The sequence below is a fragment of the Psilocybe cubensis genome, chromosome 11 (genome assembly GCF_017499595.1).
Source record: "Psilocybe cubensis strain MGC-MH-2018 chromosome 11, whole genome shotgun sequence".
Classification (NCBI taxonomy): Eukaryota; Fungi; Basidiomycota; class Agaricomycetes; order Agaricales; family Agrocybaceae; genus Psilocybe; species Psilocybe cubensis.
In genome coordinates, this window is record NC_063009.1 from 2,267,557 (window position 1) to 2,283,647 (window position 16,091).

Consider the following 16,091-nt stretch of genomic DNA (forward strand, 5'->3'; position numbering starts at 1 on the left):
AAAAGAAAGCTAATGGCATAAATAGTAGAACACGACTATGGCACAAAATAGGTCTGTAGGCTCACTTGCACTGATACCCCTCCTAAAGGATGGCCCCACTTGTAATCGGATTGCTAGAGGTATTCTTCGAGGCCCTTCCACCATCTGATACCGCAGCCTTTACGTTTTGGGCATAATCAATGTTGAAGGCATCGTTTGGGCTCCCAAGTCCAGCAGCTTTGTCTCCGAAAAAATATGTTGAATTGCTTTTACTTTCAGCGATGGCCCGCAGTTGTTCCAACCGCTTGAGTTCAACGAGCGTAGCGAGCGCCAGTTTTCGGTGTTCGCTTGTCACCTCGTCGGGGTTGGAATTAGGCGCCAGCGAGCGAGCAATGTTTTCGACTTGTTGAGAAAGTGCTGACGCTTCCATCAAGGCTTGCTGTTGTCTGTTGAAGGTTTCGTTGGTACTCCGCTATGCAAAATAACAAATAGAGTGCCATACCTCGCCTCTGCCTCTCTAAAAACTGTCTTGTACTTTGCATCCGCTTCATTCGATTTCGCTTCAAGCTGAAGGCAAGCATTAGCTATTGAAAATCAATAAGACTTAGAAACATTACGCACGTGTCCTTCACTCTCCAAAATGACCCGTTGTTTCTGCCCTTCTGCAATGTTTATTTGGGCTTGAGTATCTAGAAGCTGTTTGCGACGGTTACGTTCTGCTTCCATTTGTAACTCGAGTTGTCGCTGCAAGTAATCAAAGTGAGGCCCCGTCAATGTCTGCAAATTTGACAATATATAAGACAGTGAGTCACTTACCTCTACTTCGCGATTTGCGGGTTGGAATGACTGCACTTCAAATCTGGTGCATTCTACGCCCCAGTTCTGCACAGTTCTGCAATTAAATTAATGTTGAAATGAGAAATGGTATATCTCACCGAAATTGAGTTGCCTATCGTCACATTGAGCTTCCTGTTCAGCTCGTTTCTGTCCGCGATCACTTGGTCATATGTAAATGAGCCTAGAACACTTCTCATGGCTGATGTCCCGATGTTTTGTACATTCTTCTCGACCTCAGAGACTTCAAAGCAAGCCTGTTGGGTTGAGGGATGGCAGGACGCCAGTCAGGTTCACCTTGTCATGTGACCGAGCCCTCGTATAGGGGCTATGAAAAAAATGCAACTCACCTTATAACTGTCGTTGATGCGATAGAAGAGGGAGCCGGAACACAATACAGGAACCTATTATCGAGAAATGTAAGTACATTTATCCCTAGCGTCCCCAAATTGGCTCACATTGTCGGCTGTATACCCAGGAAGCTGGGATGTTAACCTTGAGTGAGTATTTCCCTTGCACAGTAAACAAGTGAGTACGTGATATACTCACATTCGGGATGTTGACAGACGATTCACGTATATCCAACACGGTCAATGTGTGATATAACGGTATCTTAATGTTCAACCCTGGCGTCAGCTTAACTGGATCCCTACCAAGGCTATTGTGATGATGGGTAAGTCTGTTGAACTAGAAACAAGCTGAATACCAACCTCAAACGCCAGCCCTCGTGTCCTTGCTGAATAACTGTCAAGAACCCCCTTCTTGTTAGCTGCCTTGACGGTATCCGTATTTTCTCCAAGTTGCTACCCACTGGACGGCATACAAGTCGTGCGGTCGTAAAGGTCCGTGAGATAGTTGAGATTGTCATGAAGGAAGGAGTTTCAAGTGGTTGTGGTATGTGGGTGAGTGCAGAATTGCCGCATATCTGTCAAACTTATACGTCCATAAAACGTTGTCAGGCCGGCCGAAGAGACGCGTCGACAAACGCCACTTCACCCGGCCCGGTCATACCGTAAGGTTGAATCAATAACGTGCGGACAAACGCGACTGACGCCGGAGCTCAGGCAGCCATGGCTTGGATCCAAAGCAAGGGTTTAACTCTTTTCCTGCTCGTACTTACTGTATAATGATACCATCAAATCAAACAAGTTAGTGCTTTACAATCTCATTGCAATGATCTCCCTTTCACTCTACAGTCACTCTTCGTCTTGCAGAAAGAAAGTAACTTCGTTTCCTGGGCCTCAGCATGAAGAATCATGACAGCATTTAGAATAATGATATCAGGAAAGTGCGGAGAATTTATCCAAATGGGTTTGTTTTCTTTTTTTATCAGCCGGGTGCGAATGGGCGCTAATTGATTCGAATACCCAAGCTGCAACTACAAGCCTCCGGTTTACGTTTCCGAAGATCATTTAACTGGTGCATAAGACATTTTGGCATGGAAGGAGTAGGCGCCATACGATCCTTGTCCCTGACTACTCGGCTAACAATCTGATTATCCGTTAACATCTCTAGTACGTTAATTTTCACACAAGATCACTACTTTGGTACAAAAAATGAATCTGCTGATTAATCGTATAGAAGACCTGCATATAAACTGGCTTTCAATCTTCTTCAGTTGGTCAAAGAACAGGAAACATGGCCTCGCCTACAGACTTCTCTTCTTCTCATATCTTATTCTCTGCAGCTCCAGCATGGGGTACGACGTCTGTCACCTGATCTGTATTGCGAGTGGACACTAATCAGTTACATAATCATGCTTTACTAGGTCATGTCAGGCCATTTTGCGTTCTCGCTGCGCGTCTTGTTAAAGAGAATAACACTGTGGTTACAACTTTGCTACTCTCCCCGAATTTGTTAAAGAACGCGAAAGCAGAGATTGATTCCGAGTTTCGGGGGCAAGAGACTCAAAGTAGCCGCCAACGCGTCAGGTAAGGTCTTGATATGATCATCTCTGTCAGGAGATATCTCAAGTTTTATTCTCAGAGTGCTCTCAGCTTATGCGTCGGATGCCGAGGACCCATTCAGTCTCATTGCTCCTCTCATACAAACATATCCGGCAGTCTATCAATCCCTCGTTGAGAGCAAGTCTGTATCCTGCTCTGTCACAGGAACAGTGTTTAATCCGGTATCTCCTCCTAATGCGGTCGTACTTGATGTGCATAAGTATTACGTTTTATAGATTTTATATGACACTCATATGTCACATATTGCGTATTCAGTTTTTTTGCCATCCACAAATGCTGGCGACGCGAGCTATCACTGGGAATTCTGTCCCGATAATCTCATGGTTTACCGGCCACGTAGCGACAGGAATTCGATTCTGGGGTCCGAAGACTCTTGGAGGATATGGCGATATTGAGAAGCAGGTGGACGAAGAGGCAGCTCGTACAGGAAGGTCACCCAAAGAAATATCCGACGAAGTAAGTCTCTTTTAACATAAATTGATATTTTTGGCCAACTACGCCTGAACCAGCTTTATAACTTCCCCAAACGAGCAAACGGAGAGATCGTTAGAGTACCAGGTGTACCTGAGATGTACGACTGGGAATATTTCCCTCAGAATGTACGAATCAAAACATCTAAACTAGTATATCTTATACATCTAATATCACATAAAACAGCTTCCGTTCGAGATGCCATTCGGAGAATTTATGAAAATCGCGGTCAAGTAAGCAATTCATCGATTTGCATCTCTCCTTTTGTGTGCGACTCATCAAAACCACTTTGATACAACAGCGGACTTAGGGAAGCTGATGCATGCTTTGTGACATCTTCATACCTATTTGAAGCCGACTCAATCAACGCGCTGAAGACTTATTTTTCGGAACTTAAGCAAGATGTATTCGTTATTGGGCCTTTACTACCCTCTGGGTATGGAATAGTATCCGAAAGTGCTCGAGGATCTAGAGAAACGCAGGAATTCCTTGATAAAACACAGCTGCGGTTCGGTGAACGATCTGTAACTCTTGTAAGTCAAACAATGTTTGAATCTCGTCTATTTCTTAGTAGAGACACGCAGATTTCATTTGGAACCGTCTTCTGGCCCACCGTACAAGGTTACATCGAGGAGGTCATTGAAGCATTTATCGAAAAAAATGCACCCTTTGTAAGCTCCAGCTGCATTGTCGATGTAATGTTCACCAATCTTACATAAATTTAACTTTAGATTCTATGCTATGCTTCACCCTTTGCTAACATATCAGAGAATTTGAAACAAAGGATAGCTCGGTGCGGTCTAGGCTTGATTTCGAAATGGTTGCCCCAGCAATACATACTAAATCATCCGGTCAGTCGTATGCATGTGTGCAAAAAAGGTCACTAGCTAACACAGCTCTGGAATTACAGGCGACTGGATGGTTTATGACCCACGGCGGACACAACAGTGTCTTGGAAAGCTTAGGGAGTGGCATCCCCATGTACGTATACATTTCAGCATTCCGAATGCCATTCCGTACGGCTAATCGCTTATTGCAAGGATTTGTTGGCCTTTTGAAGCCGACCAGCCAGCCGGAGCTGCCCATATGTCCATCAATCTCAAGGTCGCCTTCGAGTTGATTGAAGTTAGGACAGGTCCCAATGGTATGAAACCCCTATTGAGATCAGGCCACAAAGCCAGTGGAACTCGGGAAGCTGTCGGTGTGGAGATCAGACGGGTTATAGATTTGTGCCGTGGGGATCAAGGGAAGGAGCTACGACAAAACGCTATGGAACTAAAGACAGAACTATCGAAGTCATGGGACGAAAATGGAATCAGCAAAAAAGAAATGAAAAGGTTCGCGGAGACGTATAACCTACATTTATTCTAGACTCGAAGGCACGCTTGGTGTTTGACTATGCTCAATTTACACTTGAGGATTGAAATTTGAAGCACAACTTGTATCATTAAATGATAGTGTTTTTGGCGTACAAAGTTACATAGTAAAGAATCAGGGAGAACTTGCAGATTCAAAACGAGACACGGATAGGACAATTGAGCTACGAAGAAAACGCAGACCGGACCATAAGGAAGAAACAAAAAAATTCTACCTGAGTATGTCAATCACGACCATCCTCAGAAAAAAGCGAGTAAACATTTTTGTGGTTTCTGAGTCCACATGCGTCAAACAAGAGGTCAAACTGGACTGATGGTACGGAATTATGAGGAATTGCATACTGCCCGGGTTGATTGAACACTCGAGTTGACCGTCGACAGTATACTAGTAATGCTAGCGATGCCTGACGAAGTAATACTCTTAGGAATTGATATATTGCGGCGGCTGAATGAGGATGATGGGTCCGGTGGGTTGTAGAATTGAGCGTGCGACGGTTGGCTCGTGGTAGAGGAATTCTGCTGGTTGCGCCGAGCAGCATTCGATAACATGGTTTCAGGCATAGCTTGTACAGGAGAAGCTGGTCGTTTTGGAGTAGTAGGTAGCGGCGTAACACTCAAATTAGGGTCTCGCGCCCCTATCACGGCCTGTCTAATCAAGTCCACTGCTTGATTGATTCGTTTAACACTGGCATCTAAACCTACAAATCTCCTATAAAGAGGCCATTAGTAAGCACACATAGGTAATTTTACAGTGGGCGTTTCACACACCCAATCTCATCCAAAGAATGTACGTCTATATCGTAATTAGATATAAACCGCTCGACCATTTCAATGCCAATGTATCCTTTGCGTTGAATATGCAGCCTAAAGAGGAATAAATCATTTTCCAGTTGAGATATATCCTGCGGCATATTGTCGACTTTGACTGATATGGGTGTTGTCGTGCCACTACATGAGCGTACTAAACTGGAAGCAGCTGAGATCTTTCGGAATAATTGGAAAGGTGATACATTCGATGCACTCATGCAGGCCAGACTACTAGGACGAGTGGAGTATCTCGATGAAGTTGGGCTTTTAGGAGAGATCGAGGGTGGAACTGAAGGCATCTCATAGTCGTGCTCTTTCGATAGGATTTTGGAATGTTGGGATGAAGCTTCAGAAAGCTTCACGCAAGAAGATTCCGGTTTGACAACACTGTTCAAAGGCGCCGATGGCTGCACAAGCGTTTCTTCATCTTCAACTGTGCCAGGAGAGGGTCTTGTCGTCATGATGTGTTCCAGAAGACGCTGCATATTTTCCACTTGTAGTTTGAGATCTTCTTGATCCTCACGCAGCAATTGTATAGCGGTGGGTGAATCAGCAGGCGCTTGCTGAGTATGGTTGACGTTCAAGCTTCTCCGGAGTTTGACGATCTCTTCATCACGAGCCTTAATGATTTCACGTAAGGCCACCGCTTCTTCAACGGCCTTGGTGGCTGCTGCTTCTGACTCACGAGCTGTGGCCCTGAGAAAGCGAAGACGGAGGTCGGATGAATCAGGCTTGACGTTGAGCTCAGTTATTGTGGTTTTCATGTCGGCAACGAGTTCCAATAGGGTTGTGATCTGCCTGCTCTGAGTCTCAATAATATTCCACAATCTCCCCGCTTCGTTGTGAGCATTGATCGCCTCTTCTTCGTGTTCCTTGGATAGCACCTGCTGTTCGAGAAGATCCAGCTTGATCGAGTTGATGACCTTTTCTGCTTTCCGACCACTTTCATCCTTTGACGCTAATCGATATTCCAACACTTTCTGCTGCTGCTTCAGGTGTAGATTTTCGCGTCCAAGGGCGTCAAAGTTCTTCTGAAGTTCTGCATGCGCCCACTTCCGGTCGGTTGCAATTGTCTCAAAGTGGGATGCGAGTTGCCCAATGTCGTCTTTAAATGTTTGGATAATATTCTCGTGTGGGGTAGTAAAAAAAGCGTACGATGGAGGGTTTTGCGATGCTTGATCAGGAGACGTGGGAATGGGGTCTATATTCGCAGCTCTATTTACTGAACTGCTGCTGGAATCAGAAGGTCTTTGAATAGTTTCCACGGTAACAGACTGGTCGACAGGACAAGGAAACCGAGAAGAGTCTCGTCTTGAGAGAGCAGGTGATTCAGGTGTCGGAATTTGTTTGGCTACCCGCTTTCGAAGGAGTTTTTCGAAGCATGCCATCCTAGCGGTAGAGAGTTCTGGTCCAGATTCGACATTGGATTGGTGCCTTTAGAATGTCTTAGGTGATTTCCTTCCATCGTAACCGAAGCATATACAAGACACGTACCATAGTTGTGACAGTTCAGTAGGATGTACATTGTACTTCAATCTGAAGTCAAGGGCCATTTTTCCGCTGATATGTCGGCAAGATTGGATGTCTTCAATAAAATTACGTATATCCGAGTCGGCTTGAGGTGAAAGGTCGAAACCCTCTTCAGTATGGTCAGAGACCCCTTCTCTGTCCCAAGTCTCGAAAATCTGTTCCATGCTTTCCAAATCCTCCGAGGATATTGACGAGGGTACCGAAGATATCAAGGCCTTGTTGAGGCTTCGCACAGTATGCAAACCGACAGCAAAACTTTTGAAGTCATAAAACCCAGTTTTGGTGTCGATGAGTTTCCTAGATATGCATTAAATAAATTCCTGGAAATGACTATGGAGGAAAATATCTGATGGCCTACATGACTCGATACAGTAACTCGAACGAAAGGTCAGGATCCGAAGCCATATAGAGTGACATTACGCTACGCTCTGAAAAACGTAGCGGTGAGAATATTATAACAGCATTAGGGTTTAGAACATACTAGGAAGAAGCCCATCAACAGGACTTCTGGAAAAAAAGGCTTCCTTGAACTCAGCCACGTCGGCGGAGGTTACAGGAGGCAACGTTTGCTCAATGGATGGTGCTTTAGCATCTGAAATGCCTTTGATTTTAGGTAGAGGGCCCTCTGCAAAAAAGTATGCTATAGTGCAAGCAAGGAACAGAGAATGACATAACTCACCCGTTTTCAATAGCTTCTCATCCAATATCTCTCCTGCCTGAACCCACCCTGCTAATCGGATGACGACTGCGAGCTCTGGTTTTGTCAATTTCCCAGTTCCATCTTTGTCTGCAATTGACCATATGTCCCGAATTTGTTTGAAAGATAGACCACTCTGCTTGAAGAGACCAATTGCCGTTTCTACGCCCAAATATTCTGAAGGATTCCAACTGCCCGTGTTCATTTCCAACAGTCTACTGGCGAGAGCCATTTCTTTGGCGGATGGTATAAAGCATTCCATGCTCCTCGTTAGGTCTAAGACCGAGTAGTTGGGGGTCTTCTGAGTCAAGAGGATTCATAGGTGTGCCATGGGAGCTGGTTCATATTGGATTGTCGTATGCACAGGATCGAAGGATCCTCGATAATGCGATGCCTGTCTTACGCATTGATCAGAAAATTTTAGCTTGATAAAGGTTTCTAAGTGATATAGAGAAAAATCTTACCCAGTATAGGTGGGTCATATTTTGGACGTGTTGATGGTTAAAGAAAAGCATAGTCGGGACATTGTTCCGCGGAATGAGAAATCTTGGCCCGGTGGCTGTGTCTTCCCCAGACCCTACCACAACGAATACCTGCTCGGTGCGACTTGGGTGCCGTGCAACCCTCTGATTCCCTCCCACCCACCCACAATGTTCGAAAATTCTCAGAATCTTTTGATAACCGGAGGGACATTCACTGCACAGACAATCTTTCCTTCTCGAAATGAGGGACACGAAGGTGCGCAAACTCCGCATACTCGGTATGCCTTCATGTAATAACTGTTTCGAGCAGGACTTACATCCATACAAGACAAAATTGCTGTGGGAGCCTTTCACAACTCAGCGGAGCGCTATGACCCACCTAAATGCCACCCGAATACGCGCGAGATTGTTCTCAAGAAAATCATGGACTGGGTGAGAGACGCCAACAACTTCTTCATGTGGTTGTATGGTCCTGCTGGCGCCGGCAAATCTGCAATTGCGCAGACCATTGCCGATATGTGCTACACTGAGGGACTGTTAGTCGCGAGTTTCTTTTTCTCTAGAAATTCAGTGAACCGGAAAGACGAAACACTGTTGATTACAACTATTGCGTATCAGCTCTCCATCGCCATTCCAGAGACCCGCGAACGAATCGGAAAGGCCGTCGAGCTTGATCCTATGATACTGTCAAAGTCTCTAGAAGCTCAGATACAGTCACTTATTGTGGAACCTTTGAATGAAGCAGCCCTAGAGGACCGATCAACAACATCACGACCAAGGCTTATCATCATAGACGGCCTGGACGAGTGCGGCGTGCCCAAAGTACAACGCTACATTCTTGATACTTTGCTCTCTGCTTCCCAAAAGCTCTGTCTTCCTCTACTTTTTCTCATAGCAAGTCGGCCAGATCCTCATATTCGTGATGCTTTCAATCAGGACCTGTTAAACTCACTGACGACCCGCATAGTTCTTGATGATTCCTACCAACCCGACGATGATATCAGAGTATTCCTTCTCTCCAGATTCAATGATGTCAAGAGGAAACACCCGACTCTTATGCATCGTCGCCCTCCCTGGCCTGCGCCAATGGATGTTGAGCTTCTCGTACAAAAATCATCCGGTCAATTCATCTATGCTTCAACAGTCATGAAATATGTTGATTCACACCATCACTGGCCTCCTGACCGACTAGATATTGCATTCGGGCTATCTATGACAGACGATAATACACCTCTTGCCGAGCTAGATAGGTTCTACCATCACATTCTTTCCTCTGTGGCGGACATCGGCAGAGTGATAGATTTCTTCATGTTTCTCTTGCTTGTTCAATTCTGGACCAAAACAAGGAACATCGTAGAAGATTTCTTGTTCCTCAGACGGGGTGAACTGGACATTGTCCTTTGTGATCTCCATTCCCTTGTTTCGATACCCGAGCCAGAAGATGAATCCACTGAGCTGAGGGTCTTCCATGCATCCTTTCCTGACTTTCTGCTCGATCGCTCTCGCTCTGGAAAATTCCACCTCAATGCCGCCAGTGCGTCTGCCAGGATCGTGAGGTACTGCATACGCCACTTCAAAGATCCCAACGTCATGTGCCAAGGTATGAAGTACCACAACATTCTCGTCTCTAGAAAATAAAATAATGAATCGATTTGCTCACAACTCTCAGACGGGATCAACCACCATAACATCCGTTCACTGTTCATGCTTCAAATTTTGACAGCAGAAATAACCACCCAACTCTTGGACGATGTGTGTGACGTCGACATGGGTATGCAGTTATCATTTTGGACATCCGACGACAATGTTATTGGGGTGTACGAGCACGATAACAAGCGACTCATTTCCTTTCTGATGTGGCTGGCATCGCAGGTCCGTTAACCTATGCGATTACTTTGATACCATCATAGTCTCACATACATCAGCATCATCGTGGAATGTCGTTACTGCGTTTTTTCAATGGCCCAGTGGACCAATGGATTCTCAGCAGAATTCGGGATTATCCCCACCAATATCTATTTAACCTGCTTCTTACAGCAGGAACTTTAACCAATTTTACCACTACAGATATATTCACCATTCTGGGACCCGAGTCTGTGGCGACCATGGATATCAATTCCAGCATCCAAAAACCCCGACGTTTCGATCCTCTTCAAATTTATTCCCCAAAGGACGAATACAAACCTTTCTATAGCATATTAACCGAGTTTCTGAGAGACGCTAGTCGGTCAAAGGATTTTTACGTTGGTGAAAACCATTATGCAACACTCTCTATTTATGTTGCTGTGTTTCTCATCCACAACATGTAAGTCCGTGCTTGCTACAATCAATTCACCGCTCAGCGGTTATGGCAGAATGAGGCCACCACCGGTTAATACCAATCCTCAGACGATGTATGTGTTCCAACCTCATCATATATATTAGTTGATTATCTCATTTACCTTGTAGACACCCGAGAGCTAGTCAGGAGGCCCAAAAGCTAGGTTGTTACCTGCTTACAGAGAGCCTACTTAAGTCACCGAATTCGCCAGACCTTGCCAGAGTATTGCAAAATTACAACCCAAGGATAGAATCCATTGCACCACTCAACGAGGATATTGAAAAATCCGTTGGTGCAGCTTTTGAGTATTTAAGGGTATGCTGCTCTCTCCAAATTGATCATATCTGTTAACAGTCGACCTACAGAGATTCCAAAACAGAGGCAATCCGGACACGCTCCTCTACATTGCTTACCAGAACATGAAAAGAGAAATCCCAAGTCCTAATGGGTATATTACTTGGAGACCACCATCGCTACTCGTCGGGTTGTTGGATTATGATGTGACATTTTAGCATCCACATATTCAATATTTAGTCTCCAACTACGACAACAAGCGGTACGTGGATAATTTCGGATAGTGATCAGGCAAAGTGAATGCTAAGTCTTCCTAAAGTCTCTCAATCGTAGAAAACGAGGGCTCTTAACTCGATCGATTCTCTCAGAGGCGTTCCCTCGGGTGTGTTTGGATCACTGAAACCCGTATGAGGAGTGAAAATGGCAACGCTGCCATCTTGCACCGAATCGAAGCTAGAAGACGAGATCAATTACGTGCACTCAACCTTAGAAGACGTCAGCACGCACCATTTTATAAGAACAATCTCTTCCGGAGTCATTCCATGCAAATACTTCCACTTGTGGTTTGGGTTGTATTTCACACCGAGCGTCTCCCCCTCGCGATCATCATACACAAGAGCCACGGGCACGGTGTCGTTTGGTTCAACACTTCGATAATCGCACAGAGCTAATGGCCAATCAATGGCAGGGTGTCCAATTGGCCTCCATAGGTTGATAATTTGGAAACGTTTCTCGAGAAGTTTAGGTGCATCTGAGGCCGGCAGGTGTCGGTGTACCCGAGCGATGGACGATCTTGTCGTTTGGTCTACATGGACTTGGGCTACAGGCTGGCGGCGGTCAGGGTGGTCGTCAACCTGCCCAGGACGTCTGCGACGGATGGCTATACGAGTAAATGGAACAATGAATTACTTATTTCAATTTGAGTGAGAAGCCGCGGGGCGTACTATGATCAAACAACTCGACCCGGCTAGCCCCTGTCAATTTTTTGATGAGTTCGATACTCTCTGGGTAGTATTGCGAGTAGATTTCTTCATCGTTGGCGAAGGATGTATGTTTCGACGTGTGTCTAAAGTATTGGAATCCGGTGGTATCCAAAGAGACGGTATCCTCCTTGCCACGAAGATTCTCTATGACCATCTCCTTTTCCTCGCGTGTGAAATTCTTCTTACGCTCCCCAGTTGCAGAATCGGCGTTGATATGCTGGAAAGCTCGCACTCCGCCCTCAGGTTCGACGAAATAGAGAAGCTTTGCGGTGGTAAACGCGGGGGTGTCGTTTGCAGCTGACATTGCCTTGTTCAAACTTCAGATCGAAGGTGAGAGGATGTGGGTAGAATATTAACTGTGAGATCCATGCCTTTCACAGCTTTATATAGTCAGATGTTCCGATTATTAAACGTGTATAGCCAACTTCCAGACGTAATGGATGAGAAAGACTGTGTCAAAACAATCCGTGTGAGTTCATCTCCTACACTTCTTGCGTGCTTGAGTTGAGACCAAGATAGGGGCAGCTGACTTAGCCTCTTACATAACCAACCACCCGCTTACAAACTACCTTATGCCGAGCCTAAGCCGAGCCACGGGAAGTGACGGCTGCTGCAAATCGCATTAGATGCGGGCCCTATTACTAAACCAAAAGTGCCAGCAAAATGCCATTGCGAGTTCTTTTTTTCAATTTAGCTTCAGCTTGAGACTATCATGTCTGCATCCGTTATTCCAACGGCGTTGGAACCTCGGGAGGTATTCTGGCGCGACAACCAACCATGGCTTCTCTCATGCGGATACCAGCTTCGCCCTCGTTTCCAACCAGACTGGATACCGTCCTGGATCACGAATCCAAATTCTAAAAAGTCTCTGCTAGACACGGAGGATTATATTCGTAGAGCGGTGTGTCTGTTTTCAATTGACCCAGACATAATATCTCATTGATTATCGTTCAGCATACACCAGTCATGGACGCCATTAGGCTGACTGACAAAAAAGGTGTAATGATGAAAAAAGTGAAAAAGCAAGATAACAAATGGGATACAGAGCTTGCTATCGCCCAATATGTATCTTCACCCGAGCTTCTAAGTCACCCAGATAACCATTGCGTACCAATCTATGAGGTTTTAGACATTCCGAGTGATAACGACCACGTTATCATCGTGATGCCGCTCCTATACCCATTCCATCTTACGCGTTTCGATACTATCGGGGAATGTTTAGATTTCTTCCATCAAATATTCAAGGTATACTTCACAATTGTGCTTTCAAACTATTAACGATTATCTAACAAGCCTTTAGGGATTGCAATTTCTACATCATCACCACATAGCGCACCGGTAAGCTAAGCCTATAGAATCCATTTAAGCGTAAGTTCCACTATTTCAGAGATTGTACAGAGAACAATGTCATGATGGACCCAACAGAGATGTACCCGGAAGGATTCCATCCTGTCGAATACCAGTCAAATCGAGACCTCACTGGTAGAGCTTATCAGAAGTACACAAGAACTGAGAGGCCCCCAAAGTACTATTGGATCGACTTTGGACTATCAGTTCGATTTGACAAGTCCGATAAGTTTCCACAGGCGATTACCCTTCGAGGAGGTGATAAATCTGCCCCTGAATTCCGAGATTTGGCAAACGTGTATACAAAGCGAGATCCTTTCCCAACGGATATCTACTACCTGGGAAATCTTATCAGAATGTTCTTCACAGAGGTATCGTCGTCATACATGTCTTCACTTCTCATGCTGCTTCATTACTAAACACATATTGTCCCTCTCAGGGCCACCCCCTCATTATCTACGGTTTCAAACCAGGCTTGCATTTCATGAAACCTCTTGTTGCAGCAATGGTACAAGAAAATATGAGCAAGCGACCGACAATCGACCAATGTGTAACGCACCTTGAGGAGATTATTCGCTCTCAAAGCGCCTGTACTCTTCGATCCCAGGTTTGGCACAGTAACGACGATGTTTTTGAATATCTCATACGTTTCTTCCCTCACTGGGCGCGCCGCCTGAAATTTATGATTACGCGGACACCTCCAGTGCCATCGTGGAATCGGAGACCGAGGTCTACCCGGAAAGAGACTTAGAGTATGTTGGTGACATCATGTCGAATGTTTACCGTTCTTGTTCATGCTTGAGCTTCATGTACTATCTGCTTTTTTCTCTGTCAATCTATGTCAGCTTCATCTTATTACTATTGAAAACGCTTATATGTTGATACATACACTTCTAGACCATATAAATGACAAGAAGTTTCCCGGAATACTAACGGAAACGGCGCAACCTGCTCCGCGGGATCTATAAATAACCTAGTTAAGGAGGCATTTTTGCGGCTACCCTTTGGTTCGAATCCGATGATTTAACTGCGTTATATTTGCAGGTGCAATGAGCAGGCTGTGAAGGCTATTCTACATATACAGAAAATGCAAGTAATGGTACAATATTACGCGATTGCGATATTAAACATGACTATGGAGAATTAAAATTGGAGTGGTACTAAATAAACAGTGCAGGAAAAGGCAAATTGGGATGCTGTACATGAAACAATGAGCAAAATGAAACAATGAGCAAATTGAAAGCTGGGTAAAAACTGAGCGACTAATGTACATCAGCGGGTTATACAGAGATATGGAAAAAGAAGTTGAACGTGAATCCTATGAACGATTGATAGTGACACTGAGGTCGGACAAGTAGACACAGATATCTTGCTTAATCCGTTCAGCCAAAGACAAGTGGCAGTCGGGTATTTGAAGCATTAGTCGTTGAAGCCGCCATGAAGCGAGAACCTCTTGGTTCTGAAGCAAGATATGAGAGATTTCGGACTAGGAATATGTTATCACAATGGTCTTTTTATATCACAGTTAGAGACTTACTTCACCGCGATCCGCTGATATTCTCATACAGTCTATCTTGAGAGTCTTCAAACTAGGCAATAGAAACGCGAAGTCGACAATGAGCTGGACAGAGAATGTGTATAGTCTCATGTTTAAGTCAGTGATGCTAGATTGTTGGAGACTGGCGGTGATGCTGGAAGAGCGAAGAACATCCCAAACTTCACTGTAAGATAATACACGGTCTGTCAACGTCAACGAATCGAGCGTCGAGCTGTGCATATCGATGAACCTAATGAAAGTATCCAATGGAGCACGTAAGGGACGGAGCGACATTCCAATGCGGCGAAGTTGAGGGAAAGGGGTGTGGATAGAATTTAAAATCCTTTGAATCCAGTTGATGAGATCGGGGTCTCCTGCTTTGGTGCGAGGAGTGCATCGGCTGGAGAACAAATCAAGTTCGTTCAGCGTTGCACGGTGTCTCTTCAAGAAGTGAACAAACGTGTTGGGGTCGGAAAGATGGCCCCCGTCAAACGGAATGGAGAGGCAGACTTTTTTTAGCAACGGAAATCGCCCCATTTTCCGAAATACGCGGCTGACGTCCAATTCCTGGGAGGAATGGGTGGAGAGAAAAGTGAGGGAAGATAACGAGTCCTTCAGATTATTGAGAAAGACAACAAAGCCATCGTAAAGACCGTTGATTTCTCTGAACGAAAGGGATCCCGTGCTGAAATGAAATGCAAAAGTGTCCAATTTGGGAAGGCGTACTCGGGCGAGCGAGTTGAGCATGGAGGGAGGGACCTTGAGAGTGAGCTTTACCAAATGGCTTGACCAGGATTCCAGAACTGGGGCCAAAAATGCGGTATAGAGCTCAGGATGATATCCAAGAGAGTCATCCCAATCAATCGCGTATTCTGCTACCTGCGTCATTTGTTTGAATGCGGCATTAATCCTGATGAGGTCCTTGTTCAGTCGCTTCTGGAGACGTTGGTCGGCTTTCTTCTTCGTATAATATGGATCTAGGAGTTCAAGGAATTGGACGATAAAGTTTTCTGTGCGACTGCGAGGCGATTTGGTACGAGGTTGTACCAACCACGGATGAATTTCCACCTTCTTGACGTGGATCGCGACATGCGGATCGCTACAAGGTGTTACATCTATGTTAAAAGGTTTCGCTGAAGTAAACGCAAAGAACATACCAAAGATGTGATAATAACCTTTTCATCTCCTTGTCTCGCTTCACTATCTCCAGTGTGGCGTAGCGCGATTTCATCCATGCTTCGTATAGGACGGGGTGGCAGCTATTGATCATCAGCAAAAGTGCTCGGATCCCCAAATGCCTTGACAAGGCATTTGGAGGCGTCCAAAGGCCCTAATGCCCGAAAGGCATTGTGCGGTTCGTAACGAGAGACTCCGAAGACTGAAAGGCTTCGAATTATTTATTCCAAGGAAATGATTTAGGTAGTACTAAATATAGCCAAATCATTTGGTTAAAATTTGAGAGTGTCC

At 45.1% G+C, this 16,091-nt stretch overlaps 7 protein-coding genes across 7 annotated transcripts; 3 read left to right on the top strand and 4 right to left on the bottom strand.

Annotated features, from left to right (window-relative positions):
- Positions 1–82: 82 nt before the first annotated feature.
- JR316_0011807 (uncharacterized protein) lies at positions 83–1,681 on the bottom strand (the record flags this gene model as incomplete). The annotated part of the gene is made up of 9 exons (XM_047897452.1): positions 83–425; positions 482–546; positions 601–723; positions 796–861; positions 915–1,070; positions 1,164–1,217; positions 1,272–1,295; positions 1,363–1,471; positions 1,524–1,681. The coding sequence occupies 9 exons, from the start codon at positions 1,679–1,681 to the stop codon at positions 83–85; spliced, it is 1,098 nt and encodes a 365-aa protein (XP_047743861.1).
- A 770-nt stretch (positions 1,682–2,451) lies between these two features.
- Positions 2,452–4,622, top strand: JR316_0011808 (UDP-glycosyltransferase 84A1; the record flags this gene model as incomplete). The annotated part of the gene is made up of 11 exons (XM_047897453.1): positions 2,452–2,512; positions 2,582–2,744; positions 2,800–2,971; positions 3,036–3,236; positions 3,290–3,379; positions 3,438–3,484; positions 3,553–3,784; positions 3,836–3,922; positions 3,983–4,102; positions 4,162–4,232; positions 4,292–4,622. The coding sequence occupies 11 exons, from the start codon at positions 2,452–2,454 to the stop codon at positions 4,620–4,622; spliced, it is 1,575 nt and encodes a 524-aa protein (XP_047743862.1).
- A 329-nt stretch (positions 4,623–4,951) lies between these two features.
- Positions 4,952–7,893, bottom strand: JR316_0011809 (putative calcium-binding protein; the record flags this gene model as incomplete). The annotated part of the gene is made up of 6 exons (XM_047897454.1): positions 4,952–5,336; positions 5,396–6,868; positions 6,929–7,261; positions 7,323–7,392; positions 7,446–7,589; positions 7,644–7,893. 6 exons carry the CDS (start codon positions 7,891–7,893, stop codon positions 4,952–4,954), a joined length of 2,655 nt encoding a protein of 884 aa, XP_047743863.1.
- Positions 7,894–8,311: 418 nt separating this feature from the next.
- On the top strand, positions 8,312–10,886 carry JR316_0011810 (uncharacterized protein; the record flags this gene model as incomplete). The annotated part of the gene is made up of 7 exons (XM_047897455.1): positions 8,312–8,399; positions 8,454–9,743; positions 9,813–10,015; positions 10,069–10,448; positions 10,498–10,536; positions 10,592–10,778; positions 10,818–10,886. The coding sequence occupies 7 exons, from the start codon at positions 8,312–8,314 to the stop codon at positions 10,884–10,886; spliced, it is 2,256 nt and encodes a 751-aa protein (XP_047743864.1).
- A 194-nt stretch (positions 10,887–11,080) lies between these two features.
- Positions 11,081–12,044, bottom strand: JR316_0011811 (Aspirochlorine biosynthesis protein N; the record flags this gene model as incomplete). Its single annotated transcript, XM_047897456.1, has 3 exons — positions 11,081–11,210; positions 11,265–11,637; positions 11,702–12,044. 3 exons carry the CDS (start codon positions 12,042–12,044, stop codon positions 11,081–11,083), a joined length of 846 nt encoding a protein of 281 aa, XP_047743865.1.
- A 408-nt stretch (positions 12,045–12,452) lies between these two features.
- Positions 12,453–13,838, top strand: JR316_0011812 (uncharacterized protein; the record flags this gene model as incomplete). Its single annotated transcript, XM_047897457.1, has 5 exons — positions 12,453–12,641; positions 12,695–12,985; positions 13,041–13,078; positions 13,128–13,458; positions 13,527–13,838. The coding sequence occupies 5 exons, from the start codon at positions 12,453–12,455 to the stop codon at positions 13,836–13,838; spliced, it is 1,161 nt and encodes a 386-aa protein (XP_047743866.1).
- A 567-nt stretch (positions 13,839–14,405) lies between these two features.
- JR316_0011813 (uncharacterized protein) lies at positions 14,406–15,894 on the bottom strand (the record flags this gene model as incomplete). Its single annotated transcript, XM_047897458.1, has 3 exons — positions 14,406–14,573; positions 14,625–15,723; positions 15,800–15,894. The coding sequence occupies 3 exons, from the start codon at positions 15,892–15,894 to the stop codon at positions 14,406–14,408; spliced, it is 1,362 nt and encodes a 453-aa protein (XP_047743867.1).
- Between the last annotated feature and the right edge of the window lie 197 nt (positions 15,895–16,091).